The sequence below is a fragment of the Nyctereutes procyonoides genome, unplaced genomic scaffold (genome assembly GCF_905146905.1).
Source record: "Nyctereutes procyonoides isolate TBG_1078 unplaced genomic scaffold, NYPRO_anot_genome, whole genome shotgun sequence".
Taxonomy (NCBI): domain Eukaryota; kingdom Metazoa; phylum Chordata; class Mammalia; order Carnivora; family Canidae; genus Nyctereutes; species Nyctereutes procyonoides.
In genome coordinates, this window is record NW_026575021.1 from 17,351,893 (window position 1) to 17,375,883 (window position 23,991).

Here is a 23,991-nt window from a genome sequence, read left to right on the forward strand (position 1 = left end):
ATAAATCTTTAAAAAAAAAGAAAAGAAAATCTTGAAAAAAATATTATGAACACTGATATTTAAATAAATAAAATGATGAAATACCTATCCTGAAAATTCTCTATTCAAAGACTATTTTAAATCTGTTTGATAACTACAATATTAGAAAGAAAATCTCATACTCAGAAATATGAGAATGTATTATTTAATGTTATAGAAAAAAATTTGTTGATATCCCTATACGTGCCTTTTTAGGAAACACCAAGAACTAGCTGGTGCTGGAGATAAATCAGATTAATTTGAAACTATATAGATTTTCCTAATGATTAAAATATTTATATAAGGGCAAAAAAAGAAGTGAAAGTACTCCTATTTACAAAGCTTGCTACAGGCCAAATCTGAATTTGCCCTCAGGTGACTAAAGCAGACAGAGGTATTAATGACCTGTGACTAGTCCTGGAGTGTGAGGCAAGAAGAGCTTCAGCACCAAGGAATGTTCAAGATAGAAGGGCAAGGGGGAGGTCAGGAACTCAACGGAGAGTAGCCAGAGACTTTCCTTTCCAATCTCCCTCCCTCATATTCGTGCCCCTCTTGCCCCGCTCCAATCTTTCCAGCGTTCACTGAAATCGAGATGACTTCTTTCTACTATATTCTTGAAAATGAACTTCAAAGCCACAGTCACCCTCAATGTTGGCAACCCTAGGTCTTCCAGCTTCCCATCTCTCTTTTTTAAATAAGCCACACTGAGATATAATTTACACACCATATAATCCATCCAGGCACTTCTCTTTTCATTTCTTCTTTTCTACCAAGAAAAGCCACTTAATTAGCATATATGGCACTTGGTAGGAGATGAGCCATTTCAGGTTAGTACACCTCTCTCACGCTCTTCCTCCATAGTAAAAGGTCAACAGCCTCAGCAGACAAATGGACAGCAGGCAAAATCTTGCCAGGAACAGGGAAAGAGTCATCTTAATATTTTGTATTTCATTTTGTAATTATAAAATCAATATCACTTGGAGAATTTACTTGGAGAATTCAGAGGAAGATGAAGAAGGAATCAACATTTACCTATCATCTATTACCCATTAGCCAGAAGTAACTACTCAAGTTGTATTTTTTCTTCCCTCTTTGTTTCCCTGTCAGTGTGTGTGTGTGTGTGTGTGCGCGTGTTCCTATTTGAATTTCTACCATAGATGCAATCTAATATAATTATTTTCAAATACAATTGGCCCTAAGAATACCTTTTTATAACTATATCATCATTCACAGTAGATGTTTCCATGTTGTTGGATGTTTAGGCTGTTCCCAGCTTTTTGCTATCGTAGACAACTCTGTGATAGCTATCTTTGAATAACATCTCTGTAGACTTCCTTACGATTTTTTTTCCTCCTAAAGATTTTATTTATTTGAGAGAGAGACAGAGAGCGGGCAAGAGCGAGCATGAGTGGTGGGAGGGGCAGAGGGAGAAGCAGACTCTCCACTGAACAGGAGCCCGATGTGGCGCTCTATCCCAGGAGCCTGGGATCATGACCTGAGCCAAAATTAGATGCTTAACCAACTGAGCCACCCAGGCACCCCTACAATTCTCTTTAGGATAAATTCCTACATGCAGTACTTTGGGGATTGAGATAATATCTGTTCACAAGCTTATATCCAAAACAAGTTTTTAAATATATTTATTTGTATTTGGAGAAATTTACCTGGGTTCACTATCTAATCCAGCACCCATGGTAAACTAATGCCATTTCTGAGTTCTTTCCAAGCCATCTAGTACTCCTTTGCAGAGCTTCCAAAAAAGCCAAAAAATTTATCATAGAAGGGGAAACTCCTTCAAATAGTTTTTTATTCAAATAAAGTAAAGTTGAGGTGATATCTTAGTAACCTAAAAGAACTTCTGGTTCTTCAATACTATTAGTATTCAAGAAGCAATTCTCATTCATTGTGACGTGGTGTGCCACGTTATTTTACCACAAATATCCTGACCAGCTACTCTGGGAAGAATGTGTATTATAATGTATCCTTTGTTGTGTGTGTCTATGTGTCCTGGGTGTGTGTGTATCCCTGTATGTGTGTGTTTGTATTTTATAAAGACAAGGAATCATCCTGGTTATTTCAAAAATAAATGAAAGTGTGAATTATAAAACACAATAGAAACTCAACAGAAACATTATTGAAATACACCTGCCTTGCTTTGCAGTGAAATATATGATCCCTGATATTGACTGCTATCTTGATTTAAAGGGCACATATTAGGATAGTAAGAGTGAATTGCCTGCAATCTGAACACTCAGAGAAGAACTATGCCTTATTTGAATTTGTTCCAACCACAGTCATAAAGCCCACATTCATGCATAGAACTCATTAATGCTCAGGTTTTGTTAACAAAGGTAAGTCATTCTAAAATAAGCAATTATTAATTAGCCAAATCAGAAATAAATTTGGGGGAAATGCACTTTGGCATCAGACGAAGAACCAGAGCCAGAAACCTTTCTGACTATATAAATGGGCAAAAAGAAAGGACTTTCATAGAAAGCTGCCGGAGGAGATCTATGCCAACACAGTGATTCCTTACTTCTCATTGCTCTCCTTCTAGAACCAGAGCCACACCTAAAGCAGGTAGCCAGGTGCACAGAGTCTCCACAGCACATTTCAAACACCACCTCTGTGTGGATGATTACACAAGCGCTGACAGGTGACATTTTGATCCCCAAATTTTTTAATTTTCAATTTTCCTGGAGTTTAATGAGATGAGTGTATGTTATTGCAAAGCCACAACTAATGACTACAGATCTAATGAAATCATTTCACTTTCCACCAGTCAACACACGTTTAGAGGAGACATCCCACACCACACACTCCAATCTACCACAGGAATGCTGACTTCACCAGAGAAGGGCTCATATTCTTACCCACACTAGAAATGAGAGCTATAGTATTTTCTTGTTCTCTCACTGAAGACAGTCATCATTTCTCAGATGTTTCTCTGCCTCCTCCCTATCTTACCTTTGAACCCTGCAGGTGTGAGCTCTGAGTCAATGATGTTGATGCAATGCCATATTAAGTCTTCGTGAAGTGGAATAGTCCCAAACAAGGTATTAAGGAGAGTCTAAGGCTGAATGGACCTGAAAGAGATCATCTGCTTCTCCTCAACTTCTAGGGGGAAAAAAAGCCTTTAAAACCAAGATAGGGGAAAAACAAAACAAAACAAAAAACCAAGATAGGCACCTGAATTCTAAAGAAAGAAGCATATTCATCCAACAGCGAGTTTTCTAGTGCCTGGTGTAGGGTTCTTATAAAAATACAAGGATAAATAAGGCATGGTCCTGGCTACTGGAGGTCACAGTACAGTGTGAGTTACTTCTCAGTATTCTGTATCCATCACATGTTTCATCTAGGTGCTCTAGATTTCCATCCCCTTCTCCTCTTTTATTATTTTGTTATACTTCAAAATTTGTACCCACCCATCTTCGACTCCTTCCACACCTGCTTCTTTCTATGCATTCTTCCTCGTCCACGGTCATGCCACACATCCAGGATGCAAAGCCAGAAAGTCTCTCTAGTCTACTTTCTGTTTCTCCATCTCACTTTTAAAACCCCCTGTATTAGTTTAGAGCCACGTCAGTGCTACTTCCAGCCTCATCCCTGCCCAGAAGCTACCAGAGTAACCCTCCTAGAATTTAAATACGATCATGTTATTCCAATGCTTACAACTTTAACAGTTGCCCCTGGCCTACAGGATAAAAATCCAAATCTCTTCATTTCTTCAGCTGTCTGGTCTTTCCTAAAGACTCAGCTTCACCATTTGATGACCACAGACAGGCATCTATCATTTTGACAGGTGTCTAATATTTCCTTTGATACAAGCATAGTGTTCTACAGCTCGAAGCTGTCAGAAGTCCCCTTCCCTTGGATTCTGCCCAGTGCCTCTCTGTTCATTCTGTGGGCTGTCACCCAGCTCCATCATTTCATCTTCCAAAGGAGGAAGGAGGTGGTCATTTCTCCTCAGTTATGCTCTCTCTCTCTCTCTCACTCTCCCTCCAAGTCTCTGTCTCTGTGTTTCTCCCTTTCTGTGTCTCCATCCTTCTTGGTCTCTGTCTCTATCTTAGTCTCAGTCTCTATCTCTCTTGTCTCTGTCTTTGTCTCTCTGTTTCTGTCTTTGTCCTTCTTGGTTTCTGTCTCTTTGTCTCTCTTTTTCCTTTTTCTAGATAATGGATTGTTACCAGACACACATACACACACACACACAAACACACATACACGGGACTCTAATACTGTATGAGTGAACCATATCATACTGATTTGTTTGTGCATCATCTTTTTTCTCTGTTAAGACTCTGTTCTCAAGAATTGGAACTATAGAAATAAGTCAACTAGAGAAGGACAAACATTATATGGTCTCATTCATTTGGGGAATATAAAAATTAGGGAAAGGGAATAAAGGGGAAAGGAGAGAAAATGAGTGAAAATATCAGTGAGGGTGACAAAACATGAGAGACACCTAACTCTGGGAAACGAACAAGGGGTAGTGGAAAGGGAGGTGGGCGGGGGGTTGGGGTGACTGGGTGATGGGCACCGAGGGGGGCACTTGGCAGGATGAGCCCTGGGTGTTATGCTATATGTTGGCAAATTGAACTCCAATAAAAAAAAATAAAAAATAAAAAATAATTAAAATTTAAAAAAAAGAATTGGAACTATATTTTACTTATTTTTGTTTTCCAGCCCCTGATGTAGGGCCCAAGTAGAGGCAAAATTAATATCTAAGGAAATATCACCCTTACACACCATAGCACTGTTTATAAAACAGTAAATGAGAACATACGTATCTATCAACAGAAAATGGACACTCTGTCAACTGAGAATTATAAAGTAGTAGTATATGCTACATGTATCTGCATAAACGGATCTCGAAAACATAATATTAAGCAGAACAAAACAAGTTTGCAGAAATGTACAGTATGTAGAAGTTAAAAACATCTATAATGATATTCAGATTAGACAAACCTGGCTGGTGGGATGTATAGGTAGTAACATTGTTTTGTGGCTCACTTTTATGTGCATTTTTAATATTTTGGGTTTTTTTTAAGATTTTATTTATTTATTAATGAGACACACAGAGAGAAGGCAGAGACATAGGCAGAGGGAGAAGCAGGCTCCATGCAGGGAGCCCGATGCGGGACTTGATCCCGGGACTCTGGGATCATGCCCTGAGCTGAAGGCAGATGCTCAACCTGTGTCTCTGGCTCTGGCTCTCTCTTTCTGTGTGTCTCATGAATAATAAATAAAATCTTTTAAATAAACAAATTATATTAGTTTTGTTTTTGAGAACACAAATAACCATTCATTACCAAATAATGAACTAAAGACCAATCTAATAAATATAATAGGTTCCTTGTGCAAATAATTGTAGGTGTTTATAAAGATGTTCACAGTTGTTTACCGCAATGTTTATAATAGTAAAACACTGGGAACAATCTAAATGTCCAACCCTCAAGAACTGAATAAATGAATTATACCTATGGCATAGAATACTATTAAGTTAGTAGAAATGCTTTAAAAGAATACATTTTACAAGGAAACATGTACACAGTGTGGAGCTGTAAAACACAAATAATCCGTGCAGGGTGAAAGAACTGTGTAAATATTTATATGTAAATATAAAATAGGGAAAGGCTCAACATCAAACTGTTAACTGGTTGGTTTCCACTGGCTTATTGCGCATGTTTGCTAGGTTTTTATGATAGGGATGAATTACTGATGTCAGGGAAATAATCAATAGGTAAGCATCCTCTCTACATTGATGAAGCCTAATTGCTGCGGATCAGGGAGGCTCTGGGGCTGGGTTGTAGAGGCTACAATGGGGGAGGGGAAAGAGGTAAGAAGGAAGGAGGGAGATTGAGAAGGTGGGGGTAAGGTCTGAGAGAAGAAACCCCTCACAAGTCCAACTATTCCAAAAGAGAGGGCCACAAGGGATTCATCCAGGGACAAAAGAATACACAGCTATGAGCAAAAGCTGGTGTCATCCCGAGAAGCCACAAATCTTAAGTAAAAATAGAGCTTTTATGAAGCTGGTCTCGTATCTGTAGGTCACTTTCTTTAAGTTTATGATGACCAGTCAATTTTGATACTATGTTAGTATCAAAAGTAACCAAAAGTATATTCCTTTAGTTATGTAGAAGTTGTAGATTAATAATAAACTGATCTATTGTTTCTAAATTATTGTTTAAATTCATGTGCAATGGTCTAAGAAGGACTAACATACAACATATTAGCATACAACACTTTTTGAGTATTTGTAATAGGCTAGTCACTGCCATATTCTTTGCCTGGATTGGCTGGCTTAACAATGCTATGTTAGAGATTATTCTTCACATTAAAGAGACTGAGGCTCAGAGGCGGGATGACTTGACTAAGATTAGACAATTAGCGAGTGACAGAGGTAGAATTTAAATTCTAGAATTCTCACTCTGGCAAGGCCAGTGCATTTACAGTACTCAGTGTATTTACAGTGCATTTATGGCATGAAAATAACTGATAAAATTGAGATAAATGACATTTAGGAGGGCAGGAAGGACTTCTAAGTGGAGAGACTGAGGCTAAAGAGGCAAGATGAAAAATAAGAAATAAGAAAAGAACAAAAGCAATAGTGAAGCCGTGAAACGTGTTGGCATGCACTCAGAAGGCACCCAGGGCTGTAAAGGAGCAAGTTCCACTCCCAAGTTGCATGAGCTATGGAGGATGATGGAGCAGATTTCCATCCCTCACCCCTTAGAATTCCTCAGTGTCCTGGCCTCCTGAAAATAATTAACCCTACTCCAAGGAAGAGGAAATCCAACGGAAGTCTATTGAGAACCTAAGAGGGCATCTGATGGCAGCACATGCAAAACTTGATGATATGATGGGAGAAGTCATGAAGAGAAGTTGGTTGGTCATCTTTATTTTATGTCGAGTAAGTATGAATACTCCAAATTACTCGACCGAATTGCCTATTTATCCTGTTTTATATTACAGTGCCTATCATTAAAAGTGTTGCAATAGAGACGCTGGAGTTACGACTGTAAAGGTTCATTCATCATGCTGGAGGGGATGGCTTAGTGGACAAACTGCCAGCTTTCACCAACTATGATACTCTGTATGCAGAAGATAGTATGCAAGTGGCATTGACTCAGCAGCTCATCATCTGAATGAAGCTAGTTCCACAGTTTCCTCATATTGGTGGAGGGTCCTTCAGACAGTGGCTGGAAAAAACTTGCCTATCCTATTTAAATAATGAAGATTCTTAGAACTTTTACAGACAGGATTTCCCACACTTTCCTGGAAGCATGAGATAGAAGTGAACGAAGGGTCTTCAAATACACTCTTAGCATTATGCCCTATTCTGGCTACTTTCCTTTCTCCTGCTCAGAATTTTGTAATCTTATTATCTCAAATCAAATCAGTTCAATTATCCACTTAATGATACAAACTGCTTTTTTATGAACAAATCTTTTACCTTTATGACTTTATATCAATTTACTTTACAATGACAAACTATGAATGTTTAGTAGTTACTAACGCTACCACTATGTGAATCAACTAATAACTAGAATGATTCCATCTTCATAAAATTATATTCTTAAAAATTCATCAGCTAAATTTGTATCAATTTGAAGTCCTTGCTCCAATTGTGATTTCAAAAGGAATACAACACACATTAATGGAGTACTCACTACGTGTCAGATATTGTTTGAAAAACTTATGTACCATGTTAAAAAAAGAAATACCAGTCCCATTCTTACTACAGTCTAGTGAAGATAATGGACAACCATACAGGTAAGTGTCATAACCATGGTACAGTAAAGTACCCCAGAAACAGTTTAATTCTCTATGTGAACTCAGAGAGTAGCTCTGAGGAGTGACTTGAAGTTTCTTATTTCTAAATGCACAGCTTGACAAGATCAGATTTTCAGATTTGAGCTAAATTAATCCAAATCCTGAATGCACAGGGATATGTTTAAAACGGAAGCAATACAGAGTTAAACCTATAAGGATAGGACTACGAGAATCTGAAAAACTGGAGGGGTAAGATGAATATTAACCTAAGCTAATTCTATTCATGCCTCAGGATCTTTACACAATGATTTCCTTTTTTTTACTTTTTCTTCTGCAAGCCCATTCCGAGATTTCGTCAGTACATTCTTCACTGTCATCCCTCAGACATTATCGAAAGACGTTATCGATCTTGCTGATACATCATGCACCACTCCTCCTTCTACTCTTCCTGACTTCTAGATGGGATTGTTTCCATATATGCTGACATTCTAGTTATGACAACGATCCAGCCCTCCCGGTTCCAGCTACCTCTGCCATTAGATCACTATCTCCTTCTTTAATACCCACTAATTGTATTTGTTTATTTCCCACACATAATGCATGATGTGGTTCATTTTAGTAAGATTTCATTCCTATTGTCTGGTGATATGGAATTTCTTTTTTTATGTTAATTTGTGCATTCTTTATAATTTCACTGTAAGTTACTGATACCTACCTATTTTATCCTTAAATTTTCCAAGTGATTATTAAGGATGTGGAAATGAGCACTCTTTATTATTTCTTATAAACTCTTAATGTTCTTCCCCCAAATTTCCCATTATCCAAATATTTATTCTTCAGGACAACTGCAGGGTTATCTACAGGGCTGTCTTCTAGCATTCTGCATAGCTTTGCATTTAGTTACAGGCACTAAGGCTGGAATACAAGGCAGGGCACGAGACCTGCTCATACCACCATCATTCAAAATGTCCTCCAGCCAGGACGGGGATGGAGTGTGAATGGAGTTTGTCTGTCTACCACAGCTGGTACCCGCCTGGTGCCCTCTAGTGGTACCAAGATGCCCTGACTCAGATGGCTGCGAGACGGAGCCTCAAAACTGCACCCACATCTAGAGGCCTGACTACCTCCAGGCTCCTTCCTATTTTGTTGATTTTATATAGGCTTGGTCTTTCCTTTCCCTTCCCTGCCTTACTTTCCTTTTTCTTTTCCCATCTTCTTTTTTAACACCTTGTAGTCAGTGCCTATTTAGGCCTTTACAAAGGAGCATACAGTGAGTCTGTAGGAGACACTGAAAAATGAAGACAGTGGTAGCAATAATGTCTGTAACATAAAGCTTGCTTTATTCACAAGAGAATGTTGTTGGTTCTTGAGAGAGGATTTTCTATATGCCACTTCCCATGACAAGAAAAACATAACCATAAATGCACATAGAGGGATTTTTTTTCTCACTAGAAGAAAGTATTCACTATTATAACTGAAAAATAGAAACTAAAATAAACTGTGAATTATTATTTACAAGCGTTAACATTAGAATCAAGGAGTACTTTTTCAAGAATATGTAGATTTCATTCTCTCTAAAGTTTGAGATGAACAAAGATGGCCAAACACCTCTCTACTCACCAATGCGGACTCCTGTATGTGAATCCAAGTGACTTCTAAAAAGAAGTCGGTATAATATTTGTCTTCTGCAAACATATCAGTTGCTGCAGCAGTATATCACTTAATGTTATGTGGGGTCTGAAAAAGTTTATTGCTTCTCCAAAGACCTGTCTTCCTTCTGTCAATTCTGTTCAAAAATTAGCATTCATTGTCACCTGAATATAATGTCTCAGAAAAACCAGAAATGTAATTAGCTGTACCAGCTTACTGGAGACTTTTGGAGTATAAGTATTTGTATTTTTTCTCTATCAGGAAGCAAATTAATTTACCTGGAGTCATCACATATATATCCCAAATTTTAAGGAGGGGCCTAGATCAGATTAAGAAAGCAAACTAAATTTGGTTGAAACTAAATTTTTTTTAAAGATTTTATGTATTTATTTATTCATGAGAGACAGAGAGAGAGAGAGAGAGAGAGAGAGAGAGAGAGAGAGGCAGACACACAGGCAGAGGGAGAAGCAGACTCCCTGCAGGGAGCCTGATGTGGGATTCTATCCCGGGTCTCCAAGATCAGGCCGTGGGCTGAAGGTGGAGCTAAACTGCTAGCCACCAGGGCTGCCTGAAACTAATTTAAACTCTTCATCAAACTCAATTTCTTCTGGAACTTCTATTTTACAGTTTGTCACTACCCAGCAATTCAAATATAAAGTCTAGAAATTATCAGCAACATCTCATTGATAAACAAAATGAAAAAGGCTCTCAGTCAAGCCTTGGATAAATCAAGAAGAATCACAATCATCTGCAATGTAGAAATACCATGTGGCAAGAGTAGAGGTAGAAGTAGAATAAAATTATTTTGTATGTTCAAATATAAGACAAATTAGGAAAAATCCCAGGTCCCGTAAATGAAAACACAATACCTCTTCTCTGTGCCTCCTCTTGCCCCTCTTGGGTCCACACTCTTTGACATAGTTTAAGCACTCTTTTAAAATCATAAGCCAGGCCACATCAATCTGCATTCAGCTGTCCTTGGCTTATATCCAGGTCCTTGCCAAGGTCCTATATGAGCTAGCCCTGGCTATCTTTTAAAGAGCATTTCCTACTTGTTTCCCCATAACTCATTCATGTTTAGACTCAACCATGTCTGTGAAGAACTGGCCGTGTGCATGTTTGTTCTTGTGCTTCATCTGTCACCCCAAAGGCGATTTGGGTTTTCCATAATGAACTGACAATTTTTTTTTTTTGGAACTGACAAATGTTAATGTGGGCACAAGGAACCAATATAATAACTGCCTAGAGATAGGATCCAGTCGATGGAAGTTAGTCATACGTATTCCTACCTCTCCCGAGAAGCTGTTTTTACAGACATGTCAGCAATTAGGGCAGGAATTACTCTGCTGATGACATTCTACCAAATAACAGCTACTAAAGACTTACCGGCAGCTACTATGATAACATCTGCCAGCTGAGTATGGATCTTCAGTTGTTCTTTGGGAGTGTATCTGTGAGCTATTGTCACCGTTGCATCACCTGGAATGAAGAAGAATTTCCATTAATGGTTACTGAGTTTTTTCAAAATTTATGAATGCTTCAATTCTATAAGAGATTCAGTTACATTCTAAGAGTAGGGAAATTAAGAACAAAAGCTAGATAAGAAAACCTACATGACCCTAAATACTGTAACCTTCAATTAATCAGTGGAAAATCAACTAAGACTGAATGAGAGTATGTGCTGACCATCATAAGGGAGCTGTAAGTTAAGTTTCTAGAAACACAATAGTTGAAAGTTCTGTGCTGAAAGGTTAACATATAAATGCAGGGGATACTCATTGGCCTGATAACAAAGTATATAAATACTGAAAACAGCAAGATAAGTGCACCAAAAATGGAGCAATGTATTGTGAAAGCACAGCTAAGAGATTAATCCTACCTCTTCTTTTGAAGGTGTCTAGGAAGGGTTCCTAAAGGAGGCAGTATACTTTTTTTTCAGTCTCAAGTATGAGCTAGGGCATACTAATTAGGGAAAGGGCGTTCCAAGCCAACAGAATAACAGGAAAAAAAGTGGACTAATTTTGAAGTTATATGTTTAGGAAATGACAAAGAGGTCTAAGATGTAACAGGTGGTATTCACACATGCTTTAAGGAGCTGATGTATGAATAAGAGAAGTTAGCAGACTGAGGGGTTCCAGTGCTTCAAGTGTGAACCAAGGAGGAGGAGTGAAAGAAGGCCAGGAGGAAGGAAGCCAAAGGATTCCTGGTGAGGACATAGCTGCGTGAGACAGTGCCTTTTTTCTTCTCCTGTAGATAACATACAAATGCTACACAATGAATTAAAAAAACTCCATAATATCCATTTTTAGCAAAACTAGAAGACATATTTTCCACAGCCTCCAAAAAATATGTGAGAGTTACCCAGGCCCAGTAGAGTTAGCGTATACTGCACAAGAATAAAGGCAGCAAAGCAATGCAGAGAGTAAGATGGCCAGTAGCAGCGATCTCTGAAAATGACTGCAAAAATATACTGCTTGTAGGTGCAGGGTTCATGTCAAAATGCAAAACATATCTCTTATCTGTAGCAAAGATAGGAATAAATACAGAAGAAGCCTTCTTGGATCCAGTAAAGTTCCTAGTGGCTAGACTCCCATGGAGGAGCCATTTCAACAGGAGGCAGTTGGAGTCTCTGTAAGTGATGAAGGAGGGATCTGAGGACTGCCAGGCACCTCCTCTCCAACCCCCAGCAGAAGTACCCTAAGAATAGCAGATCCAAGAAATCCAACTCATTCAATGATAAGTAATAAAAGAAACAAAAAAAAGGATTTGACATAGAATTAGCAAAAGGATGCTAAGTAAAAATTAGCCCAGGAATTTGGGGAAGGATGGATCTTTTCTGATTCTAGTGGTGGTTACATGACAATATTCATTTGTCTAAATTCATGGAACTGTACACCCAGAAGAGTGGATTTTACTATTTTTTTTAAGTAAATGAAAGAATGCATTTTAAAAATAGCAGACCCAAGGAAAAAAACAAAAGGCAAAAAAAAACTTTTTTAAGAATTTACTAACAGGGCAGCCCCAGTGGCGCAGCGGTTTAGCGCCGCCTGCAGCCCGGAGTGTGATCCTGGAGACCCAGTATCGAGTCCCACGTGGGGCTCCCTGCATGGAGCCTGCTTCTCCCTCTGCCTGTGTCTCTGCCTCTCTCTCTCTCTCTCTCTCTCTCTCTCTCTGAATAAATAAATAAATAATCTTTAAAAAAATAATAATAATTAAAAAAAAAGAATTTACTAACATACCAATATACTCAACAACAAAAAGTGTTGCAATGGAAAAGCTGAACATTATGGCCAAATATTACACCAAAAATTTAAAAATTAAGAACATAAAGTCACAAAATCTGGGAAAAGAATATTTGAATTCATATAAAGTGACCTATAATGGTCAACATTAAGAAAAATTTCAGTAATGTAAAGTTTAAAAAAAGAATGTTAAAAGCAAAAATTCAGATTGGTACATTCAACTCCAGAAAACAGCAGAGCAATATTTACAGGAGACTCATCTAAAAAAATTGGGAGTCAAGGACTTTATATCCAGTCATATCATCCTCCAAGATTAAAAGTTACAAACAATTCTGAAATTTTAAGAACTTGGAATATTGTTCCCATGTTTTTATTTTTTTCCCTGAGGAACTTGCTAAATGATTAAATTTAATGAATCAAGTATCATATATCATAAACTAGCAAAAGGATTATTGGAGAGTTTGGGATATATTTAGCCATAAAACTGAGACTTAAAAAAATATGAGGATGGGGGTGACAGACAAAAATGTAAATACTATTTGCTCTGATTATGGAGAAATGTTACAACCAACCAAACTGGAATGGGAAGGGTGAAGATGAGAAAGTTCGCTGATCATCTACTATTTAATGAGCAGGATCAACAGAAAAACATTTAAAGCTGATCAATCAACTAATGGAAGTATAAGGATTTTAGAAGTATAAGGTAAAAGTGTTAAAAGATCATTTTTATTGGCAAATATCAAGTAGGAGACAAAAGAAATGGAATCAGGGAAGAAAAAGAAAGTATTTTATCATTTTTAAAATTAGAGTATCAATAGATACCATATGAAGAACAGACAACTAAGAGTACTGTGTAAAGTTAAAATAACTATTAGAGTAACAACAAACCTTCCTAAGTATCAGAAGAACCATCCACAAAAAAAGGGAAAAAATGTAAAAATGAATAAAAACAACAAATAGAACAGAGAATACTATGACAGTTCAGATCATACATATTTATCATCACACTAACTTTTCCTGAGCTATCTATTTAAAATAATAATACTTCCAAATTGGCTTGCAGAGCAAAAACAAAATTTAATTCTATGCTGGATGTAAGGCACACCTAAAACAAAGCTGTTTGGAAATGTTTAAAAAATGGGCAAATGTATAGCAGGACAACTACAAAAAAAGAGATGATGTTCTTATTGTTAAATAAGGAGTGATTTTACATTAGATAAGACAATGAAGTGCACATCGTAATGCAAAGACATGATTCAAATGAGCACACAACAATGATAAATAGGTAACATATAAAAGAGAAACATAATTCATATAACAGAAATTATAGGGGCTACAAATTGAAAAAGAAACACACTGTATTTGCTAAATTTAATTCACCTTTCTCCTTTCTCAATCAACAACAGATCAAAGATATAGAAAATGTATATAGCATAATTCATGTTATGTACCTGATTGTAATACATCACATTTTGAAAGTAGAATATATATTTTCTTTTCATGTGATCAAAGAATATTTTTAAATGGTATGATTTTAACCACAGAGTATTTTAATTAATACTCAAAAATAGACAACTAGATAAACTTTAGTATTTTCTTTAATCACAAATCAGTAAAGTTATAATTATTGAAAAAATCAGAAATTAGAATTCTTCCATTGGAATTTTTTAAAATCCTATTTTAAATAATTTTTGGATCAAAAAGAAAACGCAAACAACAGTGTGGAATTTCTAGAAACATTTATAATGAAATCACTACATATTAGATCCTATAAAATAAAGATAAAACAAAGCATAGAGGAAAACTCGTAGATCTAAAATTATTATATCAATAAAATAAAAATAAGAAAATAATCAAATCAATCACTTCACTTAAAAGTTAAAGAACAAAAAAGAAACAAAAGAAATTAGGAGGTAAGGTGTTAATATTAAAGAAGTCTAAAAGCCGTAATATCATAAGCAGTGAGAGAATTCAATAAATTGCCCAGTAAAAAATAAACATACAGTAATAAATAGCTTTCACTTATAACAACATATTAGAAGAAACAGTAAAAGAAAAGACTCCGCTACAATAGCAATACAAAAGGTAAAATATTCAGAAATAAACCTAACGAGAAATATGGAAAATCTATCTGATAAAAGAAAATCTCCAGAACAACACCAAAGACATAAGACTGAAGAACCAGACGGATAAACCATGTTCTTGGATAAAAGACTCAAAATAATACAGATGATAATTCTCTCTGTTCATTACAAATTTAATACAATTCCAATAATAACTGGCGGTTGTGCTTTTTTTTGAAAGAATATGATTTCATCTTAAAGTCAGTAAGGACAAATAAAAGACAACAACAAGGAAAGCTTTGAAAAGGAAGAACAAGGAGAGGCTACTAGTACTTGATAGTCTCTTATTCCGGTTAACAGTACCACCATCTGCCCAGCTATACAGAGCAAAGTCTATGAAGTCTCGTGTTTCTTCTTTTTCTCATTTGCTATAAACCATCAATAAGTGTAGAATACATGTTTCAAAGCATCCCAAGGCAAAACTGTGAAGCTTCCTCCCATCTCTTAGTACAGTTCCCCTACATGCAGAAAGGTCCTCTTACACATTAGCAACCTATGTAAGCGTGTTCTCCTGCATGAGAGCCTCCCAATGCCCACAAAAATCAAACCACACTAAAACCTCCCCTTTCATCAGTGCTGATGATTTCAGCAAGGAATTGAGAGATACATAATAATCCACTGAGTTGTATATCCAGACAACAACCTGTAAAGTTTTGAGTAAAAGAAAAAAAATATGAAGGTGAATTTCAGTAAGCATAGAAAGCTCTTTTAGGCAACTCCACCTTCCCCTCAATAATGTCTAGTTAACTTGTTATTACTTACTCCTGAGTGAGTCTGACCAGTGAAACCCATGGGGAAATATCAAAACCATAATTAAACTCGATTGGTGAGTTTCTGATTATAACCATATCACCCTGTGGAAAGGCTTTCAGCCTATTACTCAGGTGACCAGAGGATGATAGCAAAGGAGAGGTAAATCGTCGGAGTGAAAGGCAAATGTGTTCAAATCACGCCTCCGTCTCTTCTGCCTTTGCCTCCTGCTGATGAGCACCTTGGTACCTGTCCCTGCCCCTGGGAACCAGCTGTCCTGCAAACTATATGCTTAGTTAACCTGTGAAAATTCTTGTCATTCCTGTTTCCAGTTTTGGTGCCCTCTTAATTTTTCTTCAGCAAATCCTCTGGCTTGCTGCACCTAATCCCTTCTAACTCCTCAACTCTTCCCTGGGGTAACCAGTAGTAACAAGTTACAGCAGCTACTCTGCAGAATGATGAATATCTCTGACCCTCAGATGACTTTCTCCCACACTCGGTTTCATCCTCTTACTGTGCATATGATATCAGCCTGGGCGAGGACCTAATTTTTCTAATGATCACACAGACCCAGATAAAAAACACTTATAAGCAGAGTCTTAAGCAACTTCATGGTGCCCAGAGCTTTACATCATGTTTGTAAAATAGAGTAAGAATAAAAAACTTAGAACCTATCTCCTGGAATCTGAGAGTTCTGTTAGAACTTAATAATTAACTGCTGGGCAAGATACACTTCTTACTATATAAAAGTCCACAGTCAATCAAGAATTGTCTACTGGGAGCTGTCTGAGCAGTTTTCTAGGCTATTATTACACTGTAATTTGTGTAAAATTGCAGATTGTAGTGAAGAGTTTTGGCAACTAACACAGAGTGCCAATTTGAGACAAATAGTATTTGCTATAAGATGCTAGAACAAACGGCACAATATACTTCATTTTAGAGTAGCACTTTTTGGTTTAAATTACTTAAAATGAATAGTTTATTTTTTTGTTGGCCATTTCCAGGTCATTCTCTAGCTCCATTTATTCAATTATCAAGAAGTAATCCCGGAATCATGCTAAGCAATGGAAACACACAATTCCATACTCTCACATGAGAAACAGATATGTAAATTGGAATGAGAATACAGTGTGGTACGTTCCACATTAAAAGGAGTTATAAGTTACAGTGTTGGCACAGAGCATCACTATCTTCTCTAACTAAGAACAGCGCAGGGGCAGTTAAAGGTCTTAGAGAAGACAGATTCTTGATGTAAGCAGAACTTATTTTTCTTCTGCTTCAATACCCCCATTCTTATGCATCAATAAATTATTTTCCATAAAAATGTGCAAAGGCATGTTATTTAGCCCAGACAGAAACTTCTTCCTTGCAAAAGCCAGTTTACCGTTTTGCAATTTTTACCATAATTCTAGATCTGTCTTGAACAGTAACACAGAACAAGTCTCAACTTCCTTTTCCATGAGGCAAATTTTCAAATAGCAGCTTGAACCTGAATTGACAGATGAAGCAAAATGGCAAATCCAATAGGAGCTAGAATCTCACATGTAGGCTTTTGCTTTGCCACTTTCTCTGGATAAGAGAAAACGGAGTCATTCTCAATACATTAACTCATACCATGGTCTGGTTTTAAAGGAGGGGTGCTTGGGTGGCTCAGTCAGATGAGCACCCAACTCTTGATTTCAGCTCAGTTCATGCTTTCAGGGTTGTGAGACTAACTCCTGAGTCAGACTCTGGTGCTGCGTGTGCAGTCTGCTTAGGATTCCCCCCCCTCCCTCCTCCCTCTCCAATAAGGAAAGAAAGAAAAGAAAGAAAAGAAAAGAAAGACAAAACGCTGAGGAAATTACAGGCAAGAAAATGGTATTCATCACCAGAACAGCATCCAAAGGAGAAAAGCAGCCTGAGTTGTTTTTGGACAAATGCCTACAGAGGTCTAAAGATTCTGGATTGGAATGTTTCTTTTATTTTTTTAAAAGATTTTATTGACGTATTCATGAGACACAGAGAGAGAGTGAGGCAGAGACACAGGCAGGAGAAGCAGGCTCCATGCAGGGAGCCCGACGTGGGACTGGATCCCGGGTCTCCAGGATCAGGCCCTGGGCTGCAGGTGGCGCTAAACCGCTGAGCCACCCGGGCAGCCCTGACTGTGTGTTTCTTACTCAATTTGTAAGATGTGATTGTATCTTGTGGCATAACACACACACACACACAGACACACACACACACCTCTCTACAGAGAACTTCTCTGTAGCAGCTAAGTGGACAGAGTCTAGATATAAGATAACCCTTATATAAGAACTTACTACACATCTAACACTGTTCTAGCACCTTACACACATTATCATACATTCCCATATCACACAATCTTCACAAGACACTGTTAGAGTATTTTTTATAAGGTAGTGAGTAATGCTATTTGTATTTTATAAATGAAGAAACCAAGGAGACACAAAAAGTCCAGTCATTTGTCCAAGGTCATATAAACTATGTAAGAGCCAGAATTCAAACTAATTTAGTCTGGCTCTAGAGCCCAGGCTGCTCATCATGGCACTCGACAGCCTCTGTCCACACTGGGCAGAAAGAAGCAGCTCTGCGGGAGTTCACAGTGGTAAAATCAGACCTGGCAACCGCTATGTAGTCACTTCAGAACACCATTTCTGGACAACTGTCCTGCCTGTGAGGGATCTTGGATGACACTTCTTCTTTCATAGGGATCAATTCTGCCTTCAGATCCTACCTGGTGTGCACTGGTAGTAGTGACAAGAGGCCAGCTAATGACAGAAAACACATGTGTCTCTAATACAAAAAGGGCAGTTTTAGCTTCCTTTTTTATCATTTATAAAATGATCATGGGGCCATTTCCCAGATCTTGAAATAGTACTGCATTCTCTTACTCTAAGTTTTCTAGTTCTTTGTTTTACTCTATTTCTTTTAAGATTTTATTTATTTCTTTGAGAGAGAGAGAGCACAAGCAGGATGGAGGGGCAGAGAGAGAGGAGAAAAGGAAGCAGACTCCCCGCAGAGCAGGAGCCCAACGACGTGGAGCTCCACCTCAGGACTCCGGGATCGTGACCTGAGTTGAAGGCAGACATTTAACTGACTGAGCCACCCAGGCACCTCTTTAAGTTTTCTATTTCAACTTCAGCTGCTTTTTCTGGATTAAATCACCCAAATAATTTTAGGGATAGTTACAGAGCACTCAGATCTAAGCCTTCTTTTCATGCTTAAAATGGGCCAGGTTTCAGATGCATTTTTATCTGGTTAAGACCTGGCTGGTCTGATTTGCTGTAGATCCTTCACTTATTTTCCAAACAATGGACAATTAGGTAGATGACAACTAAGGAAGACAGTTTCACTTTTAAATAGTCAAATACCATTTCAAGCTTACTTCTTTTAAACAACTATCTCAAAGTACCTTTGAAACAAACAGTATTAGGGAGAAATGACAGAGCCCTGACCACCAATGTTTCTAGATATTGAAAAATATCTGCCCCTTTATTTGGCCAAAGATTATTGAAGTCAAAGATTCATTTCTTCAATAAAGATAATACATAAGTGAAAAAATAGACATAATAAAATTCTACATAGTAATTTATGCTATGAAGACAGGAATGCAGAGTAAGTGAATATAGAATAGTAGCATGGGTGTTATTTTGATAAGGTGGCAAGGGACAATGTGAGAAGTTAACATTCAGAGAGAAACCCAAAGGAAATTAGAAAAATAACTTATGTAAATAATTTCAAAGAAGAGCATTTCAGTTGGAAGGAAAACCAAGTCAAAGACCCTGACACAAGAATGTGGATGACATATTCTTGGGAAGCAAAGGGCAGCTGCAGCTGGAGGGCAGTGATGGAGGGTGAGGATGGTAGGAAGCGAGTGAAAAGATGCAGCCCAGGTCAGTTGCTGTAAGGTCTTGCATATCACACTAAGGAATCTGGATTTTATTCTGAAGTAATGTTGTTCTGAATGTTACAGGAAACCATGGGTGACTGAGACCCACTGTGTAGAACGTATGGAAGAAGGGACAAGGGTGGATGCAGAGAAACTAGTTTGTAAATTTGATAGTGCTCCAAGTGAAAGATGATGGCTATCTTGACTAGGATCGTTTTGGTGGAAGTGATCATGGGTATATTTTAAATAGATTGCCAATGGATAAGACATGAAATGTGAGAGAGAGGTCAAGGGTGGCCAGAGCACCTGGGTGAAGTGACAGTGGTATGTCCTAAGACAGGACAGACTATGAGGAGTAAAATTAAGATTGAAGGTTTGCATATGGTAAGTTGGGAAGTGTCTATTGGCCACGCAAGTGGACTTGTCAAGTGAACAGTGGTTACATGGGTCTTGACATATTGGCAATACAGAGGGCATTTAAAGCTAAGGTACTAGAAAGGATGACCCAGGAATGGCTATGGAATGAGAAATGAAGCTCTAGGCTTATCCCAGTGTTTTGAGTAATTGTTCTCAACCTTGACCAACCATAGAATCTTCTATGGAGCTTTCTAAAAAATACTGATACTCAGGTCCAACTTGAAGACTCTGATTTGGGCAGCCTGGGTGGCTCAGTGGTTTAGCGCCACCTTCAGCCCAGGGTGTGGACCTGGAGACCCAGGATGGAGTCCCAAGTCGGGCTCCCTGCATGGAGCCTGCTTCTCCCTCTGCCTGTGTCTCTGCCTCTCTCTCTCTCTGTGTCTCTCATGAATATATAAATAAAATCTTAAAAAAAAAAAGATTCTGATTCAATTATTCTGTGTTGGGCTCAGGCAGCCATATTTTCAAAAGCCCCTCAATGATTCTAGTGGGCGGCAAAGGTTGAGAACCACTGTTTTAGAAGTTGGCAAGAACAGAATGATCCAGAAATAGAGAATGAGAAGAAATATCTAGTGAAATAAAAGAAATGCATGCCAGTGGTAGCTTTAATCTGTGCTTAAGCAATAAAAGAAATAGCCCTATAAGATGTGGCCATTTCATTAAATTAAAAAGCATGTTGAGGGCAGCCCTGGTGGCGCAGCGGTTCAGTGCTGCCTGCAGCCTGGGGTGTGATCCTGGAGACCTGGGATCGAGTCCCACGTCGGGCTCCCTGCATGGAGCCTGCTTTTCCCTCTGCCTGGGTCTCTGCCTCTCTTTCTCTCAGTAACTCTCATAAATAAGTAATTAAAATCTTTAAAAAGAAATAAATTAAAAAAATAAAAAGCATGTTGTGAATATTACTCAGTTTATTATATAGTTTCCTGTTTATAAGTACCCTCAGGAGAAATTATTTTTCAGTCTTAACACCAGAAAATGTTTTCTTTATCCTGAGCATGTATTTTTTTTAATCCTAAAGACACTTAATTGGGTAACTAATCATTTCTTTTCCTGCTAAAGAGCTCTCAAGATGAAATTAGTGACTCAATCATAGAAAGTATAGTTTAGATTCAAACAAATTCACCAAACATACATTCAGCACTAGTGTATGAAAAGCAATGTGCTTGACAGTAGTAATATACCCATTAAGATTTAATGATATGCCCATTTTTAATAGCCTTATTCTTGGCTCTGTTTTAGTTTAGGCCTTGCTTCCCCCCTTTTAACTATTTCTCATTGGCAATGTGTTTTATATATTGCTATGGCATACCTTAAATACTTTTCATTTATTTATTTTTAAAAATTGAGACAGGTGTATTTTTTTTTAAGATTTTATTGATTTATTTGTGAGAGACACACACACAGAGAGAGGCAGAGACACAGGCAGAGCCAGAGGGAGAAGCAGGCTCCATGCAGGAAGCCTGACGTGGGACTTGATCCCGGGTCTCCAGGATCACACCCTGGGCTGAAGGTGGCGCTTCTCCTATAAAAATACTTTTTAGAGTAAGTATACTGTAATAGCTAACGTGTGTGAATACTAAATACAGGTATCAGTTCACTTAATTCTTCCAACAACTGTGCTGTGCATACCCTGATCTCATAGTGATATACAAGAACAGAATGTGTATTTAGGCAATAAGAACAAAGAGTCTATGCTCATCAACTAGGTTCTCCTGCTCCAGAAGCCAATCGTCACCAATCAAAACTGCAGCTATGGTGTGAACAACATGGCAGCCATAAATGAAGATGTTGGCTTTGAAGCATTCTATTTCTGGGACTACTTTCCTATGAATGGGAATGAAATGTTGTGAGTCATCTACATGAATCAATTCCCCAGGTGACCAAATTCCCCATGGTGCCAAATTGCCAAGTCAGGATTGATAGTATTTCTGATTGTGAAACAGATTTTAAACTATAAAAAACTAAAGCAATCAGATCCCTCCAAATTTTAGCCAAAACAAGCTAGCCAGCTCAGCCATGGGCAATGGGTGCTGACATGAGCCAAAGTATTGTTTTTTCCTTTCTAGTTGCTTTGGCTAGAAGAGGTGTGTGAGTGTGTGTGTGTGTGTGTGTGTGTGTGTGTGTGTGTGCTACAGCTGTATATAATTTTTGCATTTATTTTCCACTTTCTGAGATTAACAGATGAAAATAAAACTCAAGGACCTAACAGCAATGTCTGATTCTGCGAGCATGCTTAGAAGATCAAAAATGAATTACTAAGTATTTGCAAGATTTCTGCCTGCATTTGAGAGTGAAATATACAGACGTTTCCAAGAACATTGTGCTGCTTACTGCCCTTCTATTCTTCCTCTCTATGGAAAAAGGCTAGGGCTCTGGGGGTATACTAGCACAAATATAGCAAACATCTAGATGCAAATATAGCAAACATAAATACAAATATATGTATTTTGTTAGGGAAAACAAAAAACAAAAAACCAACTTCCCAGAATCAAATACTAAATATTGTCGCCCTGTCAGAGAATCACAGTGCTTACCATGTTAGAGGCTATACTATATTATTATTATATTAAAGTTTCTGAGAAATATCACAGTCAAGTTATAGGTTCAATTTTGTTTAATCCAGATTTCCCAAACTTATTTGACCAACTCCTCTCCCTTTTTTAAAAAATTCAAATCCAGGGGATCCCTGGGTGGCGCAGCGGTTTGGCGCCTGCCTTTGGCCCAGGGCGCGATCCTGGAGACCCGGGAATGAATCCCACGTCGGGCTCCCGGTGCATGGAGCCTGCTTCTCCCTCTGCCTGTGTCTCTGCCTCTGTCTCTCTCTCTCTGTGACTATCATAAATAAATCAAAAAGAAATTCAAATCCATTTACATCAGTGTTGCTTAGAATACAGCTTATGAGTAGCTGTATTAAATCTTTCATGATACTCTTCGTCTACAAATAAAGTAAATGTACCCATTCATCTGTTGAACAAAGACTTTCTGGACAGCTATTGTGTGAGGTGCTGGAGATAAGATGGGAAGATAAACAGAGACAGTCTTTGCTTTTGTGGGGTTAACAGTCAAGTAGGTGTGATGAACATTAATCAAATAATGACACTAAGAAACACTAATCACCAACTGATATATGATGTAAAGGAGAAGTCCTTCAGTATGTCCGTGGTGGCACAGGCTATCAGAGAAGCCTGCTCAAGAAGTTATATCTGCGCTGACATATAATACATGAGTAAGAAGGAGCACTCCTATCTGCAAGGCTGAAGAATGGCAATTAAGGGGTTAAAACAGAACAAAGAGGGAGGTAGCAAAGAGAAGCAGCACTGGGAAGTCCTGAAAGTCTGCAGAAATATTCACAAAGGGAAATAGAAAAAGATTTCAGAATTAAAAAAAGCAACAAATTAGAAGAAGAAAAAAAAAAAAACAAGAAACTTCAGAGATACTTCTTGATCAAACAGACTAGACCCTACACTATTTAAGCACATATAGGATCTTTATATAACAACACTTTTGGGACTGACTTTATTTTTTTTTAGTAGATTTATTTATTTTTGGAGAGACAGCAAGTGCATGTGGGGAGGGGTCAAGGGAGGGGAGGAGAGAGAGAAAGAGAATCTTCCAGCAAACTCTCCGCTGAGTGTGGAGCCTGATGCAGCGTTCAATCTCATGAACCTGAGATCATGACCTGAGCCAAAACCAAGACTTGGACACTCAACCAACTAAGCCACCCAGGCGCCCCTGACTTTGTTTTAAATCACTAATGCATCATTTATATGTATGGTATGAATTATTTATTTTGTAGAGAGAGAAATGTTTTCTTCCAGATTTTAGGAATTTTTAATAATTTCAGATGAGATCAAGTGTGTTCAGGGTGGTATGGCCCCAGACATAATTTTTAATAATTTCGAGTAGAAGATAGCTTTGTTTTCACCTATTAGTGGTCTGAAGTACAGAATGGTAACAGAAGGTAGACAACAGAAGGGTATAACATTCATATATAACCATAATCAGAAATTCTTCCTTCCTATAGCTAAACTCTTATTATAGAAAGCTCTCTCTTTTGCAGCACTTTGCACAATTATGGTGATTAATCATTCATCCCTGTTTAATGGCTGTCTTTCCTACTAGACTGTAAGCT

General features: G+C 37.9%; 1 protein-coding gene across 4 annotated transcripts in view; it reads right to left on the bottom strand.

Moving 5' to 3' along the window:
* Nucleotides 1–23,991, bottom strand: part of MTHFD2L (methylenetetrahydrofolate dehydrogenase (NADP+ dependent) 2 like) — a 122,051-nt gene that overhangs the window by 51,164 nt on the left and 46,896 nt on the right. For all 4 annotated transcript variants that reach the window (XM_055340493.1, XM_055340519.1, XM_055340502.1 and 1 more), the window contains one exon: nucleotides 10,828–10,920. In XM_055340493.1, coding sequence (XP_055196468.1) covers nucleotides 10,828–10,920 — 93 coding nt within the window. The remainder of the gene's footprint in view (nucleotides 1–10,827; nucleotides 10,921–23,991) is intronic.